The sequence below is a fragment of the Lactuca serriola genome, chromosome 5, assembly GCF_051521515.1.
Source record: "Lactuca serriola cultivar US96UC23 chromosome 5, Lser_US96UC23_V15, whole genome shotgun sequence".
Lineage (NCBI taxonomy): Eukaryota > Viridiplantae > Streptophyta > Magnoliopsida > Asterales > Asteraceae > Lactuca > Lactuca serriola.
In genome coordinates, this window is record NC_136412.1 from 245,007,028 (window position 1) to 245,026,920 (window position 19,893).

Consider the following 19,893-nt stretch of genomic DNA (forward strand, 5'->3'; position numbering starts at 1 on the left):
TAGGAGTCAAACTTGGTTAACCCTTGGTCAAAGTCAAAGTCAACGATCAAGGTCAACAGTCCATGTTGACCCAACTCATTGAGTGCAACTTACTAACTCGCCGAGTTCCTTCAGAACTCAAAAACCGTGAAAACTCAAGTCAACTCGCCAAGTTACCATCCAAATCATCGAGTCCATGCAGAATCCAAAAAACGGGAAAACCAATCTCAACTCGTCGAGTTGGCTATCCATCATCGAGTTCTTCAACCAAATTGCATTCAGCCAATTTCAGTTGAGTCTAAAGCTCCAAATTCCAGATCTAGCATCCTAGAGTGGAGTTACCATGTAAAGTTGCCAGCTTTACGTGCATGCAAGGCCTTAAGAGGCTTAGAACACAAAAACCAGGTCTGAGATGGGGTTTAAGGCATGGAGACGAGCCAAAGCTTGCTAAAGTCAGGAACTTTATGCTCTATAGAGACTAAAAGAGTCAAGATCTAAAGCCATATGCTTGGGACAAGCTCAAACCCGAAAGTAACTCCATTTTGCCCTAGAAATGACCATTTTCTTTCACAAGGGAAGATCTAAACAATGAGAAGTCAAGGTATTAGCTTTATACCTCATATTGGTTGCCAATACAAAGTAGATAATGGATCTACAACCTTCTTCTTGATCAAAGCTTCTAAATCTTGAAGCGTCTTCAATAATTGCACCCAAAAACACTCTGTTAGCCTCACAAACACAAGGGAGCAGTAAAGAACGGATAGGTTTTCCTTCTTTGGGTAATGAGGTGATAAGGGAGGCTAATGGATGCGAGTTAAGTCCTTTAAATAAGGTGCAAACCCTAAAAAAATTACGGTTTTCTCGTTCAGTTTCTTACTCGTCGAGTTGGGGTCCTCCAACTCGTCGAGTAGACCTCATAAATCACATGTGTTGGCTACTCTCTACACGAAGATTTGAGGCCTCCAACTCGTCGATTAGGCTTCCTTATTTGCAATAAAATCACTAAAATCACACTCTTGGAAATCAGGATGTTACAACTCTCCCCCAGTTAAGCTAGGTTTCATCCTCGAAGCCTGTTGCGGTGAACAAATTCAGATAATGCTCTTGCATCATAGCCTCCGACTTCGAAGTCTACTTAGATTCCCTCCGATGCTCCCATTACACCCTTTCCAAAGGTATTTCAGTTCTACGTAGATTGTTCATCTTCCTTTCCACAACAACCACTGGTCTCTTTGAGTAGTTCGGGCTCTCTTCGACCTGAGTATGACTCAATGATACAACCACCTTCCCATCCAATATGCATCTTTTCGCAGCTACGAGACATGAAAAGTGATATTAATCTAACCAAACTCCTTCGGCAGGTCTATCCTATATGTTACCTTTCCAACCATGGCAAAATCCTGATGAGCCAAAGTACCGGGGACCCATCTTTCCCCCCATCTTGAAGCGAATCCTTTTTTTGTGCTGACAGGATAATGCGTCCTTTAGCTCTCGAAACAGCACACATAAACAACCACCTAACAAGGATGACCACTCACACTTGGCCCAATCAGCCTCGGGTTGGAATACTAGGCATGCCTACAACGGGTCCAGTCATCCTTAAGATGGAATTCCCTCGTATCATGCATATGTTTGGCCCAATCAACCCTATGGTTGGAATAGCAAACACGTTAGGTCCAATCAATCATAGGGCCCGGTCATCCTCATGATGGAATACCCTATATTGGAATACCACTATCTATGCAACTTGGGTCTCAACCCTTAACTTGAGATCCAAGGACCTATCCTTGCATCTTGCCCAACTTCCTCTGATTTGTCGTAATCGATTACAACTCACCCGAACCTCAACAATACATCCATTTCGAAAGTGCTCCAACAGGAGTGATAAACCATTAAGATCTCTAGGCCTACAACCTCTTACTCGAAGGCTCCTGATAACCCATCGACGCTGTCATCTTCTCTTCAGTTGCCCAATCCTACGACATGAAGGCACCCGCCTTCCTCCGTTGTCCAAAGGCCTAATCAACGCTCCTCACATCACCAACAAACACCGTAATACTGAAACTCTACCATGCACGATTTCCTTTTTGGGACAAGCTGCTACCCAAGAGTTTCCATGCTCTCATTACATAACCACCGACAGTCCCTACGGGCACTTTATAAGTGATAACTCCCAAGCACAAATAATGTACGATTCCACAGGTTGTTATCACAAAACAACATGCTCAATACCATAACGTAGGTCTTAGAAAATACACGCTGAGTCTTTAGCATGACTGGACCGCCTCTCCGGGCCTTCACCCTACCTGGACCACTCTCAGAACCTTTAGTATGTCTAGGCCGCCTCTTTGGGTCTTCATCCTGTATGGACCGTTCTCCGGGCCTTCGGCCTGACTGCTACGTCCTGTTGGCCTTCAGTCTATCCTGGCTGCCTTAGGTATGTTGAGCAGAACCCAGAACCCAAAACCCATCTTGGTGCCCTCTCTATAAATAGCTAGCTCTCCCCCACTTAGGGTTCGAACTTGTGACCCAATTTGCAGACTATAATCCCGACCTAACCATACACGTAATTCGTACCAAACACCAATGCTACCTTGAACACCTAAAGATACACTTGAAAGAATCGCCTCCATGCTTGTACTTGGGGAAACCCTTGACCTCATGTTTGATCGCCCAACCTCTCTGGAAACTGTTATCTTTTGAGAATTCTCAATCCCCCCCACCCACTTGGGACACTAACCCCTACCTACTGGTGGCGAAGCCAAAACACGACTTAACCATTCCAACCAGGTATAACCATACTTCACCATGAAAAAATTAATCCTGGAATGAATAGCCTGCATAGAACAATCCTCCCGGCACGGAGCAACCGAACTTCAAGAGTTGGGGTGCAAACGAGCCAAGCTACTCGTGAGCTACTTGAGATCGGCTCGTTAAAAGCTCGACTCGAAACCGATTTTAAACAAGCCTGAGACGAGCTCAAGCTTAATATTAAGCTTGTTTATTAAATGAGCTCGAGCTCGAGCCTATGTCACTAAGCTCGATTAAGCTTGCAAGCCTAAACGAGATTTTATATAATATAATTTATTATTATTTTTATATATTAAAATAAAAATATATTTGGGGAATTAAGAATTTATAGTATTAATAAACGAGCTTCTTAACGAGCTCGAGCCGAGCTTAAGCTCATTTAGTCACGTCGAACAAAAAACGAGTCGAGCCTGAGCCCTAGCCGAGCTTATATAATTATTTACAAGCTCGAGCTGAGCTCAGTACAAGAAAGCTCGAATCGAGCCGACCTCGAACTCGAGCCTCGTATAACTTAAACGAGCCCGAGCCGAGCTTGACCAGGCTCGGGCTCGGCTCGTCTCATTTTCACCCCTATTCAAGAGAACCCTGAATCCCAACTGAATACTTCCGAATCTCCAAATTACAACTACTGACCCTGGAATGACGATTCTCTACCCTAACTTCTCATCCTTAAATGCATCCCTGGATTCTAACCATCTATAACCCTTTGATACTAAATTCCCCTAACCCTCCTATGTCCTAAGATCTCATGCAGAAAGCAAGTTAATGTTCACAATACAACAATAAACAATAAGATAAGAGGTAAATACATACCAATCACCACATCAGGTGTTGTACTGACCTCCTCGGAAGTAAGCTGGAAGGCGTGTACACGAGCCCTCGGGGGGCTCTGCCCTACCCTGACTCCTGTTAGCAATCCTCAAGGTAGCCGACATTGGAGTCGGGACTGGCCTCGCAGCTAGTAGGGGACACTGGGACTTCATATGACCCAATTGCTCGTAATGGTAACAAAGTCTGACACCAGAACCTGGAATCTACTATCTACAATCCTTCGCGATGTGACCCTCCTTGCCACACTTGTGGCATCCTAAAGAAGATCGGAAAACCCCATCATGCACCTTTCTGCACTTCCCACAAGTGCGACCCCTCTGACTCTCTTGCCTAGAATCAGTGGCCCTAAACCGTTTCGGCGCAGGCTGTGACTACACCGGGGCCTGCCTTTGCTCCCTCAATTGAAGCTCAATCTCCAACTCACGTCGACTGGCGGCCTCCTATAACTCTAGAAAAGTATCACATACTACGTGGACACGAACTGTGTGATGTCTGTCTTGAGCATGCTCAGATATCGGGTCATCTGAGCCTGCTCCGAAGCAAACTCGGGGAAAAACATCGCCCTCTCAGTAAACATGCGGGTGATCTCCATCACCGACTACGTACCCTGTCTCATCTCCAAAAACTCTTAAGCCAACCTCTCCCGCTCAACCTGCAGAATGTAACAAATACGGAACAACTCCCTGAATTGATCCCACGTAACCGCAACTCTCTTCTCGTCAGAATACAACCCAATAATCAACATCCACCAATCCTTTGCTCTGGACATCAGCTCGTTCAGAGCACACCTGACCTTTTGGCCAGTAGGGCATGAACATGTGAAGAAGCATCCCTCCACATCAGATAGTCACCTCATGGCTATGATCAGATCCTGAATCCCCTTGAAGGTCGGGGGCTTCATGTTATCGAAGCCCCAGTACTGAAAGGCTCAAACTGTCCCTGCACCTACAACCGCCACGTCTACGGAGGCTACAGCAGTCGCAGTCCCAGCAATGGCTGCGTATCTATCATCAAAATACTCCATCATGGCAGTCTTGATAAACCTGAACATCTCCGGAATCTGACCTTGGACTATCTCAATCACCTCCTCCTGGATGATCTCCCTTACATGATCCTCTATCAACGTTGGCCTATCCTGGCTGCTAGTTCCTGATCCGGACCCGAATCCAGACTCAAATCGTCTCGTAACAGCCATACTGAAAATACATACCATGAAGATATCAGACATTCCGTGTAACAACGGAAAATCTACTACCAACAAAACCCTAGGGGTTGTGACTTCCTTGTTACGCGTATGGGTCCTGTGCTTTGAGTAGTATGGGCCCATACTACCTTATACACCTACCCATATTTGTCTCAAGTATCATCACAATGCCCTAACAATATACATTAGCATAGGCAATCCCTCAATCCTCACTCCTAGAGGAAGGCTAAATATCTCATAACTGGCAAACTGACCCTGCACAACTCATTCATCCTACCACTAACTGCCTCATGAACCTCCATTGGTGCCAGATGACTATCGCTCGAATACAATCACATACCCCACAGTTTAAGCAATCTTAGGCTAAAAGATTCAATCCCACAACATTTGGACTCAGACAAGAATTGTGCAGCAGGACTAAACCTCTCAGCCTATGATCCTTTAAACCATGAAGTATGTGACTTAGCGTATCCATTCAATAGCCAGTTCACACGTGAAAGAGTTACAAATCAACTCATTAAGAGAACACTATAGGAACTAAGACATCATATAATCAGGCAATTCTAGCATGCAATTCCTGAAGATCCCTAGCCTATCACTAGCATGTTGTTCTAACATATCACAATATCAAATAACTTTTTGGTATTTTGGGGTCCACTTATTGGCTCCGGTTGATCGTACACTCTGAATCCTTTTAGTATTTTGAAAATCATTTTGAAAATCTCTTCCTTGGTTTGAGACTGGATTCATACGAGTGTTCCTCTAATGCACTCAAACCAAGGCACTAATACCAACCTGTAACATCCATAAAAATCAGGCCAATTTTAAACTTTTTCAATTATTCAAAACCATTAAATTATTACAAAGTGTTTTCAAAATAGTTTAGACATCAAAGTATCCTAGAAATCAAGATCATAAAAATGTGAGGATGTGCACGATCACGCGTTTGCCTTCCCACGATCATCTGAGGTACCTGAAACAAATCCAAAAACTATAAGCCTGAAGCATAGTGAGTTCCCCCAAAATACCTATACACACAACAATATACATATAATCAAAAACAACATACTATGGGTCCAATCAGCCAACGTCTTGGAATATCCCAATCCCTCAACCATCGGGTTGGAATGTCAACATACTATGGGTCCAATCAACCATCGGGTTGGAATACCTCTGGCCCTCAACTATCGGCTTGGAATGCCAACATACTATGGGTCCAATCAACCATCGGGCTGGAATACCCCCGACCCTCAACCATTGGGTTGGAATGCCAACATACTATAGGTCCAATCAACCATCGGGTTGGAATACCCCGACCCTCAACCATCGGGTTAGAATGCCAACATACTATGGGTCCAATCAACCGTCAAGTTGGAATACCCCCGGCCCTCAACGATCGGGTTGGAATGCCAACATACTATGAGCCCAATCATCCTCGGGATGGAATACTCTTGCTACCAATCAAGCATGTGCACCTATATCAGATAATCATATAACAGTCCACAGAGACAACATACTAGGGTTCAATCATCCACATGATGGAAAACCCTTAACTGTCAATCAAACATGTGCACATATAACACATAATCACATAACAGTCTATAGACAGTCAAATTGATCTTCAGACTCTAATCATTAGCAACATCCTATCTACCAGGATACCGATCTAACCAATCTCACTAATAACAAAGCAGGATAACAATCCAAAGGGTCAGACTTCGTGCCTTCGTCCCTTGAGTATAGTCAGGAAAACTCACCTCACAATGTCGAACTGTAGTGATAAGATCAAACTCTCGAATCACAGCCACGAACTCCACCACTTATATCCACCATAGGACCAAGTCCATCAAAATCCTAAATTACCAGAATACCCTTAGGAGTCAAACTTGGTCAACCCTTGGTCAAAGTCAAAGTCAACGGTCAAGGTCAACAGTCCATGTTGACCTAACTCGTCGAGTGCAGCTTACTGACTCGCCGAGTTCCTTCAGAACTCAGAAACCGTGAAAACTCGAGTCAACTCGTTGAGTTGCCAACCAACTCGTCGAGTCCATGCAGAATCCAGAAAATGGGAAAACCCGTCTCAACTCATCGATTTGGCCATCCAACTCATTGATTTCTTCAACCAAATTGCATTTAGCCCATTTTAGTCGATTCCATAGCTCCAACTTCCAGATCTAGCTTCCTAGAGTGGAGTTACCATGTAAAGTTGCCACATTTACGTGCATGTAAGGCCTTAAGAGGCTTAAAACACCAAAACCAAGTCTAAGATGGAGTTTAATGCATGAAGAAGTGCCAAAGCTTGCTAAAGTCAGGAACTTTATGCTCAAGGGGCCTAGAAGAGTCCAGATCTGAAGCCATATCCTTGTGACAAGGTCAAACCCGAAAGTGACTCCATTTTCCCTTAGAAATGACCATTTTCTTTCACAAGGGAAGATCTAAACAATGAGAAGTCAAGGTATTACCTTTATACCTCAGATTGGTTGCCAATACAAAGTAGATAACGGATCTACAACCTTCTTCTTGATCCAAGCTTCTAAATCTTGAAGCTTCTTCAATAATTGCACCCAAAAACACTCTTTTAGCCTCACAAACACAAGGGAGCAGTAAAGAACAACTAGGGTTTCCTTCTCTGGGTAATGAGGTGAAAAGGGAGGCTAAAGGAAGCGGGTTAAGTCCTTTAAATAGGGTGCAAACCCTAAAAAAAATAGGGTTTTCTCGTTCAGTTTCCTACTCTGCGAGTTGGGGTCCCTCAACTCGTTGAGTAGACCTCATAAATCATGCGGGTTGGCTACTCTCTACATGAAGAGTCAGGGCCTTTAACTCATCGAGTAGGCTTCCTTATTTGCAATAAAATCCCTAAAATCACACTCCTAGAAATCAGGATGTTACACCATGCTTCTCTTCATGAGCCAAATATAATCTCTGAATATCATTTACATTAGGTCTACCTAAATATACTTGGTGAAAAACGTCATACAAACATGCGTAAAACCAATCTACACTATTAGTTATGACCCACTCAAATAATTTTAAATACTCGTCAGATGTATCAAAAATTATATCGTATCCCAAATATCTTAGTACAACCACACATTTTATATACTGCTAAAACCTCTTCTTCATCTAGCATCTGGTTTTGTTTAAAATAATCATAACAGGTCTCTAAAACATTACTAATATGTAAAAATTTAGTCTTATTTAGATGGGAATGACACTTGAACGATTCATCATTATAAAGACAATTATTGGCAAAGTAATTACGTACCAATAAGTTATGTGCGACTTGACGATCTCGATCGACAACTGCTCTTGAAGGCAAAACATTCGAAATTTCTTCATTGTGTATGTGTTGCACAACACAACTGTTCTTGAATACAAAACATCCGAACTTTCTTCATCGTGTATGTGTTGCACAACATTGAAGAACGTCGATATAAATTCTTCGTCGACATCCGAATTGAAATTTTTAATGAAATCCATAAATATGTTTTTTAAGAGATTATATGGTTTGAATGTATAGCTTTGTGTAAATGTGTGTTTGTATAGGTAAGGTTTGTATATTAAAACAAAATCAATAAATTCAATTTTTTGACCGTTGAACGGCTAAAATGGGAGAAATGGGCTTTTCGGTCGTGCTCGATCGTCGAAGGCAACACGAATGACCAAAACCCCCGATCACGAATGGCAAAGATGGTGTGCACGGACAACCCTCGTGGCTGCATAGACCACGAGCCCCTTGGTTCTTAGTATTTCGGAAGGTCTTATTTAAAGGTGAAATTACCGGTTAGTTATACATTTTTTGTTATAAAAACATAAAAAGACATAAGATTTTTAAATTCACTGTAGAATATAAAATTAATTACTATTAATTTTGACACGGAAAAACGTCTGATTAATCATTAAACGTATTACACACACGTCTAATTTCTCCTCTTTTTGAACTGGTCTTAACTCCAACACGACCCATTTTCACCATGGACGTCACAAAATCTGCTTCAAAGGACGATTGGTTAGTAGACCCGAAGTACGAATCCAATATTTGCTTGGTCGCTGGATCATCCAAGAGCTTCGAATCTGATTGTAGCACTGCAAAGCCGCTCCTAATGTTTTGTAGGATCCCATTGTCAAAATTCTCTCCACTATCATGATCGATCGGTAACCTGAAGTTTATGTCTCCCTCCGGTGGGCAAGTTTCCATAAGTTCAGGTAGGAAATCCGGATCTATACTTGGATCCGGACCCCCACCAGGCACGAAGTTGTAGAGTCGGTCCATAAGGAAGAAGCATGCGGTTGTACCAATAGTATGTGCACCTAACATTGGTTAATATGCATAAAATAAATAAGAACTTTTCCTATATTATTATGCTTGATATTTGTTATCAAAACAAGTAGCCAAATCCTCAATGTTCATACCTCTCAAAATGTCTACCAACTAAACAAACCCATCGAATCTGCATGATTTATATATTTATATACACATACACGCAATTCATATTGAGACTTGAGAGAGAAAGAGTACCAGTGAGAACCACGAGGTCTTTCTCACTTAGACCTTTGTCAAAGAACTTCTTTTTGAGAAGATGAATTGAGTCTCGGAAATCAGGCATATTGTCAGCCAATGAGATATTGGAAACAAACCCATCTTTCCTGCCGGTTTCAACTTCATAAATTGGACCAAAAGTCTGCCACCAACATCAAAATCAAGTCATCCACACAAACACACACTGCAAGTTGTATTGTGAGATATAGGAAAAAAGAGAAAGCATTTGACATACAAAAGCAACAGCATCTCGAGCAGCTATGGCAACAATATCGGCACAAGAAACAACACCAGGGCAAACAAACTCCAACTGAGCTTTTGCATTGTCTATCACATCAAAACCCTTCACTCCTTGGTGCCCTACTGCTAGCCTTTCTGAAATGGGTCCATTATCTATTAGAATTGACCCATCACAACCCTGAAAATCAAACGAGTGGTTCAAATCATAAAACCAGATGGAACCCAGAAACCATAAGAGGGGGAATTAATTGAAAGAACCTGAACAAAGCAGTCATGAAAGTGAAGCCTGAGCATGAAAGCAGGAATCTGTGGGTTAAACTGAGCTGCATCCCTTACAACCCCACCAACAATGGACTCGGCGTCTGGACATGTTTTTCTGTAGAACCCTACTTTCAGTCGTGCTTCTGAAATACCAAATATTATAAACATGACTATTATCATGTTCTTCATTCTCTCAATAGTTTGTGTGCGCGTTTTCCCCTTGGTGTGTGTGTAAGGTTGAAGGACGAAGGTGGTATCGCTAATGTCGAAGAGGAGATTCAATTCAACTTATAAAAGGAATATATAGGATGCATGTGCCTCAACTAGCTTTAAATGTCTGCAATTAACCCACAAATTATAATGCAACAATTTCATTATACAATATAATAAGTTTTTGGTTAAAAGATACAACTTAAAAGCTATATATTAATATATTTTGTGATGTTAATTTGATAGTAAAGAAATGTTGCAGAGATACATGGGTTATTATGAGCTTTTGACCCTTTTTGGACAATGGACGAAACTTAATGTATTGCTACCACTTATGTGCAATTTAATTTGTTACATTTTGAAATTGACTTGTTTGTTGAATGTGGTTAAAACTGTCGTTTTACGATTGCATCCCACCATTAATAATGTGCCATTTTTGTTCTGATCATTATATCATACCGTCTTAACTTGTCATTGTTACCATCCATATTATTTATTTGACTAAATTTCAACAATAAAAAGGCCGGGATGCAACAACATTTTTAATTTATGGTCGGTTCAACGATAATAACTTTATAAGAAAATAAGAAATAGCATATTTCATAATGATAGAGTACTCTTTTTATATATCTTTTAATTAGCGTGGACAATCCGTAACATATATGTATGTTGAATTGTAGATGTTGAATCCTACACTTGGATATTTTAAATGTGACAAATGACGTCCATTGAGATGCAATTTATCTATCGAGTAATACATGGTTGTAAGATTCAAACCTAAGAATTTCTACAATTTTCTAAAAAATTGAACTGCATAATACCTCGTTGCAACAATAACGCGACATTTGTTGCTCCTGGAAATTAATTTGAAAGAAAGTGACATCCTAGCATGCTAAGGAATTTGTATCGGGTGAACCATTTTCCTTGGCGATGTTTGTGATGCTTCTTTGTACCCCTACCTTTTGTGTTTTAATGGAATCCTTCGTCAGCAGCCTTGGATCCTATCTTAACCACCTTGGGAGTAGGTACCACAACCTTTGCAAGGCAACCCCACACTCGAAGGTATTTGTAGGATGTTTTTATACTTAACCATAACTCGTACGATGTTTTATCTGATTTCTTTTGTGAGACCTTATTTAAAAGGTAGTTAGCTGAAAGTATAGCTTCCCCCCACATTGAGGGTGGCAGCCCAGAACTTAATAACATGAAATTCATCATTTCCTTTAAGGTTCGATTTTTCCTTTCTGCCATGTCATTTTGTTGTGGTTAATAAGGTGCAGTAAGCTTATGTATGATACCATGAGTTGCACAAAATTACTCAAACGGTGATACATATTCACCTCAATAGTGACTTCTTAGTACTTTATGTTGGATTAGTGTTTAAGCTCGTAACTATATTTGGTAAGTACTTGACCCGGTTGTGCATGGTCATTTTGAGTTGCCTTCACCATAGCAACTTGACAGGGTGATTTAAGGAGAGAGAAAGAGAGAGAGAGAGAGAGAGAGAGAGAGAGAGAGAGAGAGAGAGAGAGAAGATATTATGGTTTATTAATATATTAAAAGATGAATCATATTATTTAATTAATATTAGTCATAAATTAATTAGGAATTAATTTGGTGACTAAAAGAGATTAATTGAAGAAAGGGAAATGTGTGATAGTTGTATTTTGGGCTGGGAAACCTAATGAATTGAAGGGGTGAACGAAATTATGATGGGAGCTCATCATATTTTCGTCCATGGCCCGTATTCCAAAAGGTTCCATGGGCTGCTTAGGGTTTAAGCTGTCAATTAGGGTTTTTTACTGAAACCCTAGCAGCCCACAGTATAAATAGGACCCTATGCATGCAATTTTCGGCCATTGCTTTTCTAAGAACCCTAGAGCCGACTTTGTGTGCCTCCTCCCCTCTCTCAAATACTACTCTCTTGCTTGTTGTTGTTTGTAAGCCATTAGAGGAGTTACACTTATGACTCTAAGCTCAAGGAAGAAGAAAGATTAAGAGTTGTTGAAGAGGTAATCATCTAGATCTCATTAGTTACATTAGTTTTGTAATATGTATGCTAGATCTAGGGTTTCAAATCTTGGATGAATTGCATGTACAATAGAGAAACCTAGATCCAAGTATTAGGGTTTGCATGTGCACATATGAAAGTTATTTTGTTGCTCAAACACATCAGTGGTATCAGAGCTATGTTTGGTTTCTATTGTATTGATGCCTTGTTTATTCTTTCAAGCTTTAAAATCGAGTTTTGTGCTATCTGCCTGATGAACTCGGCAAGTCACAATGTGGGCTCGACGAGTAGAATGAACTCGATGAGTCCATAAGGGGGCTCGGCAAGTCGGAGCGTCAGACAGAGGGATTTTCGGGATTTATTGCTGTTTTGATGAAGGATAATTGCTAAAATCGTTTTCATATGATAAAATCCGAATTTTATTGTTTCTATGTGATTATCCTTACCAAAACAAAAGATAATTTCTAATTACTTAAATAATAATTTCCTTATATGATAAAAATTGATTATTTAAATTAATTTGATAACTTATCTTGTAAATAATTTTGATTAGGTCAAATTTAGATAATCATTAAATTAATTGTTTAATTTAATATTATTTGCTATTTGATCTTTATGTTTTGAAAAGTTCAAAACTTACCCTCAAGTTTTGAAATTTAAATTTTGTGATTAAAATGTTTAATTTGAACTATTTAAAATTCAAACCCTAGAATTTCACAAGTTTAAATTCGACCTTATACTTTATAATATTATAAGATTAATAGGTATATATGTATAACCTAAAATGCCAGTCTAACCATTAGTAGGCGTCATTCACGAAGCCGATCTATAGGGGGTATAAGGTTATGGCCTATAAAATGGTCGTTTAATGGGTGTCCACTCTCACCCACCGCTTCCTTGATGGGTGGAGGGTCGTTAGCTGAACGGGTAGGATAGGGCATACCATTTCTCATTAATAAGTATAATGAATTATTAAAGTAACTAAATGTTTTTTACAAAATTCTCAATCTTAGTTACTTTAGGGAAAAGTGAATTGATGCAATTCCATGAAATTACACTTTGCACCCTTACTAAGACGTTACTAACTTTGTGTGGTTATCCGGCACACTTAATGGGTTCTAAGAAAAGGTGGCAAAGGGTGACTCATTGTTTGTCATAGTTCGATGGAGCGTGTGTGGTTAACCGACACATCGAATAGGTGACTGTAACAATAAGGGTACCATGTAGATTTGCATGGTTATTCACACCCGCTTTGTGATCCTTAGCATCCCAGTCACAAACTTGAGGGGCATATCGAGATTTAAACCTGTCATTGAAAAGTTCAATGAATCTCAAAATATCTAGGAGTTTTCAATACATTTAAAACTTAATCTTGTATTCGTTTTTCATAATGAATAATTAGTGAATCGTCATTCACTTACCTTCAAATTATTTACTTGTTAGATTACGACATCCCTCTTCTAGTATGTAAATAATGTTGTTAGATCGTAGTGCTAATTTCTCATTTGGGTGTTTAATTAGGGATTCTTTTCTAATCAAACTTTTTTTTTCAGATGTCGAACATGAACAACAATAACGCTTCCGACTCGAGTTCCTCCGGCTCATTCTCACTCATGAACTTGTGTGGGAGGGTGATATTCGACGGAAACAATTTCAACGATTGGATCTGAAACATAAGAATGGTCACCCGTTATGAAGACAAAGAGTATGTCCTTGACAAGGAGCTGAAGGAGATCGACATGAACACTGCCACTCCCGAAGAGATCGTTGCCTTTGAGGCCCACGAGCATGATGCTACAAAAGTCCATTGCATCATGCTAGCGATCATGACTTCTGAACTAAAAAAGTACTATGAGGACATGTATCCCTACGAGATGCATCAAGACTTGCTGGATCGGTACCACCAAAGTGCGAGGCAAGAAGTATGAGATTATCGCTTCGATGATCACTACCCGAATAGGTAGTGGAGAGTCCCTTACCGCTCATCTGCAAAACATGCAGAGATATGTTGATCGTCTGCTAAAGTTGAATGTTAACTTTGATGAAGAGATGGCGATTGACATCATCCTTCACTCCCTGCCTCCCTGCTACAACCAGTTTCGTATGACCTACCATATGAATAAGGAATTGGTCACCTTGAGCAATCTTCAAGGCTTGCTTAGGACTGCTGAGAGCAATCTCAAGGATAAGTCTGTTGCATGAACTCCCGCTCCAACTGTTGCCCCTATTCTGGCTATTGGGCAAGGGAAGGGTAAGAAGAGGAAGGCTCCCTCAAATAGCCACCACAAGGGAAAATACCAAGATGGTACCTCTTCTAGTGGAACCAAAGTTGGTTCTACTAAACCCAATTCAAACCCCAAGGAGGCAGAGTGCAACCACTACCACAAAATAGGGCTTTGGAAGAGAAGCTGCCCAGAATATCTGCAAGCAATCAAGGATGGGAAGATCAAGCCATCCTATACAGGTATTTACACAATTAAATCTAATGATTCATCACATTCCATTTCTTGGGTACTTGATACAAGATGTGGTTTTCACATTTGTTTTGATTTGAAGGCCCTAAGAAGAGATAGGGATGTGGAGCATGGGAAGATTAGTTTGATCATGAGGAACAGAAGATCGTCTCCTGTTACCAAGATCGGAGTTTACTCTTTAATGCTCAGTAGTAGATTAGGATTAGATTTAAACAATTGATGCTATTTGCCAGATATGGCAAGAAACATCATTTCATTTCATGGTTTATATAGACAAGGTTTTAAATATTCATTTGATAATGAAAAGGGTTCTATTAATGCTTATCTAAATTTTGAAGCATTGCCTTGTAATGGAATATATGAAACTGTGATGGTTGTAGATAACTTAGGAAAAGATGTGTTGTGTATTGATTCATCTAATGGTTTAGATAAAGAATGCTTGTGGCATTGTCGACTTGGACATGCCAACAAGAAACGCATAGCCCAACTCCAAAAGGATGGAGTGTTGGAGTCATTCGACCTAAGGGACGATGGCGTGTGTGAGTCTTCTGTTGGATGAGGTGTCTAAGTCCATAACTATATTTGGTATGTACTTGACCCGACCCGACATGGTCCATTTGGGTTGCATGGCATCATGCATTTGGATAAACTAAAACGAGAGAAATAAAACTTATGGTTTATTAATATATTATAAGTTCTAATATAGTAATAATATTATTTAATTAGTATTGATCAAGAATTAATTTCGAATTAATTAAGTGATAAAATGATGACTAATTAAATATATGGGTTGATTATGTAAATCATCCATAACTTGTATAGTGGGCTCAAGGCTCCATGGATTATCAAGTTGTGCTAAGACCCATAGGATGCTCCATGGAGGTTTAAACCCATGGGTCATGGAAATGAAGTCAACTTACATTAGGGTTTACATGGTGTAACCCTAAGTGTATCACACTATATAAAGAACATGATATCATCTAAAATCGGCTACACTAAGAAAAGAAGAGGGCTAGGCCGATTTTGAAGTGTTTTACATTCTCTCAAAGTTATTCCAAAGCACTTGGTGTTGTGTGAAACATTTGAGGCATCACATTTGGGGTGCTAGGCTCTCAAGTTTTTCAAGGTATCAAATCAACTACAAGGTATGTAATTCTAGCCATCTTTTATGTTTAAAGTTCCCCATGTATGCTAGATAGGATTATGAACCTTGGAAATCATATTTTGCATGTATTTTAGACAAACATAGATCCAAGGTTTTTCTAGGGTTGCGTGTACACTTAGGGGTGTTAGAATGATCATAACCCATCAGTGGTATTAGAGCCTAGGCTTGTTTGTAGATACTTGATGCAAAATAGTGTAAAAATCGAATTTTTAAGTTGTCTGCACAGGGGACTCGACGAGTCCATGGGGGACTCGACGAGTCCAAGTGAAACTTTAACCAACTCGGCGAGTCAATTCTTGCACTCGACGAGTTGGCCAGGCAGAGTGCAGAATTTCGATTTTTGCTGCTGGAAATGGACTAGAAACATTACCCTACACTGTTTTGGTGTTGTAAAAATTGTTTTAGATGGTGTAATGGTTGTTCTAATCCATTTACAATCGCTAATATCAAAATTCCATGATTATATGTGTTCATATGTTCTTGAAATTTTGATATGAATATTCATGTTCTTATGAGTTCTTGATAGATCATAGGAATTACTTGTTTAATGCCAAATTCATGATTTTTATGTGTTTTAATGGAGTCCATAAGTTGTCCTCAAGTTATGGATAACCAAAAGTTACTTTGTATTAAATCCATTAAAAGAACACATAAGTTACAAAAATGAAGAGTCTTCATTTTAATAACTCATAAGTTATGAATTGAAAAGTTTTGTAAGGTTACAAAACTTGCCCTCAAGTTTTGGAACATGTAAAGTTATCTTAATAAACTTTAGTTCCAACCCCTAGATTTTTTGAAGTTAAAAATCAACCCTTATACTTTATAATATTATAAGTTAATTATATATATATATATATATATATATATATATATATATATATGTGTGTGTGTGTGTGTGTGTGTGTATAAGATCAAGTCGTCTTACCATTATTAGGTCTCATTCACGAAGCCGGTCTATAAGGGGGGGGGGGGTATAAGGTTGTTGCCTATAAAATGGCAGCTTAATGGGTGTCCACTCTCACCCACCGTTTCCTTGATCGGTGGAGGGTCGTTAGTCGAACGCGTAGGACAAGGACTTATAAAATTCTCATTAAAAGTATAATGATTATTATAAAGTAACTAAATTTTTTTTATTAAATTCCCAATCTTAGTTACTTTAGGAAAATGTGAATAAGGTGCTAATCCATGAAATTACACTTTACACTTTGTTTAAGTCGTTAGTGGAGCGTGTGTGGTTAACCGACACACTAACTTGGACTTAGCAAGGTAGGTAAAGGGTGACTTAAGTGAAGGGTCTAGTTAGTGGTTTGGTCTAGGCTTTCACTGTAAAAAGTTCTTTTGAGTAATTATGAGGTTTTGGTAGGTTGTTTGTTAGTTTACGGCCAAGCAGTGAGTTTATCGCCGTAAACTTGTTTACGGCCGTAAACCCAATGTCCGGACCAAGTCCACTATATATAGGGATTATGTAGGTCATTAATGGTTGTTGATGCCATAATAGTTCACGATCATAGAGAGCAAGTTGTACCTAACGTTTTATGCAATATAAGTATGTGCAAGCTTGTTTCATTTCTGTTTCTACATTGTTTCTTATTCTATTTGATTGTTTGATTGCTTAATCATTGGTAATGATCCGTTTTCAGGACCTTACAATTGGTATCAGAGCAGGACCGGTGTCAAAGCATCATTCAATCGAGTTTTCAGCCATTTAAACTCATATTCTTCATTGTTCGAGATTAGGGTTTGGTGTTTTCATCACAAAGGGGGTCAAATCTGCATCAAACTTGTGTTTACTGAGATTTTTGGGAGTTTACTGCCAAAATATTACGACCGTAAACCCTGTTTAAGGCCGTAAACTCAAGCATATTCAAGAGCCGTAAATTGTGTTTTTGAACCGTATCAGTGCATCTTAATTAACCGTAAACTGCCCAACCGTTAACACCCCAACCGTAAACACAGTTTATAGCCGTAAACTGCTCACTGTAAACTCAATTTTGACAATTTTTATCTTTTAATTTTTAAGTTTTAAAATCAGAATAAATAGATTCTCAAAGTCAAACCCATCATCATGAGCTGGATTATGTTATGGGCACCACTACACGCCTTCCAAGACTGTTGTCTGCAGATGGTTTTCCTGAGTGGAAATACTAGATTGAAAAGTACATTAAAATGAAGGACTTCAAGATTTGGAGAAGCATCATCAAGAATCATGTCAAAATTACCACAACTGTTGCAGGGCAAGTAGTTGACGAAGTGGTTGAAAACTACACAGATGAAGATTTTAAGAAAGTAGAAGAACAGGAAAGGGCTTTGACCACTCTGACCATGGCTTTATCTCCTGATATAGCTCAAGGTTTCAGAGAGTATACTTCAGCAAAAGCTTTGTGGGAAGCTTTGATTGAGGTATATGAAGGTAATGAGGACATGAAGGAAAGCCGCGAGGATATGCTGCGTCAAAGGTTTAACATGTTCAACTACATTCCTGGAGAAACCCTAGAGGCACAGCTGCAACGATTCACAACTCTCACCACTGAGATGACTATAGTTGGGATATTCTTGACCAAGTCTGAAATAAATAAAAAGCTACTGAATGCTCTTCCAAAGTCATGGGACATGAATGTAGCTGTCATTAAGAAGACCAAGGATCTAAATTGCCTTACTCTTGCTGAAATAATGGCGATCATCAAGGCTTGTGATATTGATGATAAACAGCGGGAGATAAATCATATGAATTCGTATTCGGCTGCAAACCTTGGGATTTCCTCTCACAATGCTCTTTCATCAGTCATTCCTTCCTCAGGTCAAGCATTTGTTGTTCAGCAGCCTCAGATCCAAACAATTGTTGTTGCGTCATCCACGCCTCATTCGCAAAGCCAACTGCATGTCACTCATCAAGCTGCTCCCTCCTCTAGTGTACCAGTTGTGGCCTCTTCCTCAAACACAAAGGAGTGTGATGAAAATCTTTCTTTTGCTGTAGGACTTGTGAACTGCTATGATGCCCTTATTGCTGGAGAACTTCCACCTCAGTTGTAATTTGCTGATCTGGATCAGATTCATCCAGAAGATGTGGAAGAGATGCACACCACATGGCAGATAGCCATGGTTGGATTCAGGGCTAAGCAGTTTGCCAAGAAGACTGGGAAGAACAATTGGGGCATGAATGTTGATAAAAAGGTACGGTTCAGCAAAGGGAAGCTGCGTTGTTTCCACTGTCACAAGCCGGGTCATTTTTCTCGTGAGTGCCCGAAGCCGGATAGAATATTAAACAATGACCGGACAATTGTTGCAGTAGGAAACAATCAGGGAGGTGCCCAGGTCATCAGTGAGCAGGCTATGGTTGCTCAGTTATTTAACTGGGAGGACTAGATTCAGGCCTTGAATATTTCAAAACCTGAAAATGCTCACTTGGCCCAAGTTAAGGATGAAGCTTCCGTGGAGAGTGTTGCAGCTGAAAAAAATATGATGGACCTTCATTTTGCGTTGATGGTATCTTCTACTTCTGAACCGAAGAAAAATAAGGTAAGTTTGCCTTCTTGCTCTCAAGCTTGTATTGATTACGTTAAAATTATTCGTGAGGAAATAGAATCATTACTTAGAGAAGCAGAGAACCTTAGATATGCGGGCTATGAACTTAGAAAAAGACAAAAACCCTTAAAGGCCCAATTAAAGAAAAAAATAAAGGACTTTAGGAGACTCTAGGAAGACTACAATAATAAATCTGAAAACTATGATTATATCAAGAGACAGAATGTTGAGTTAATTGATGAGCTTGATACATTAAAGAATAAATTTGATACTGCAAACTTTGATTTTAAAAAATATGATGTATCAAGCGAGTTAGTTGCTAACATGATTGACCATTGCCTGCAGTTTAAACAAAACCAGAAAAAGGGTTTGGGATACGATAATGTACCTCCTCCTTTTAATCACACATATCAGTATCACCCTTTGACTAAAGAGGAGATTACCAACGAACCATTCATGGTTTATGGCAAACCAACAGGTTTTTTTAGGAGGATTGATTAATGTTGAAAATACTAACGTTTCTACTTCCCCTGTAGATCAATCCTTAAATCAGTCAAAGCACGAAGTTGAAGGATCTGTTTTTGAAAATAAAACTGAGTCTGAACCTGAAGTTTTAGTTTTAAATAAGGACTTTATTTTTTCTGA

At 39.6% G+C, this 19,893-nt stretch overlaps 1 protein-coding gene across 1 annotated transcript; it reads right to left on the reverse strand.

The window, feature by feature from the left end:
• Positions 1-8,673: 8,673 nt before the first annotated feature.
• On the reverse strand, positions 8,674-10,160 carry LOC145051525 (peroxidase 43-like). The gene is made up of 4 exons (XM_078999461.1): positions 9,864-10,160; positions 9,601-9,783; positions 9,345-9,507; positions 8,674-9,136 (listed from the first exon to the last, which is right to left on the reverse strand). The coding sequence occupies exons 1-4, from the start codon at positions 10,053-10,055 to the stop codon at positions 8,718-8,720; spliced, it is 957 nt and encodes a 318-aa protein (XP_078855587.1). The 5' UTR covers positions 10,056-10,160; the 3' UTR covers positions 8,674-8,717.
• Between the last annotated feature and the right edge of the window lie 9,733 nt (positions 10,161-19,893).

What these genes read in the sequence shown, in the direction of transcription:
- LOC145051525 (XM_078999461.1), bottom strand. Translation starts at nt 10,055, where the DNA reads ATGAAGAACATGATAATAGTCATGTTTATAATATTTGGTATTTCAGAA. An exon ending in TTCATGACTGCTTTGTTCAG is followed by an intron (nt 9,784 to 9,863) that starts GTTCTTTCAATT and finishes TTTGATTTTCAG; the next exon opens with GGTTGTGATGGGTCAATTCT. An exon ending in CTCGAGATGCTGTTGCTTTT is followed by an intron (nt 9,508 to 9,600) that starts GTATGTCAAATG and finishes TGTTGGTGGCAG; the next exon opens with ACTTTTGGTCCAATTTATGA.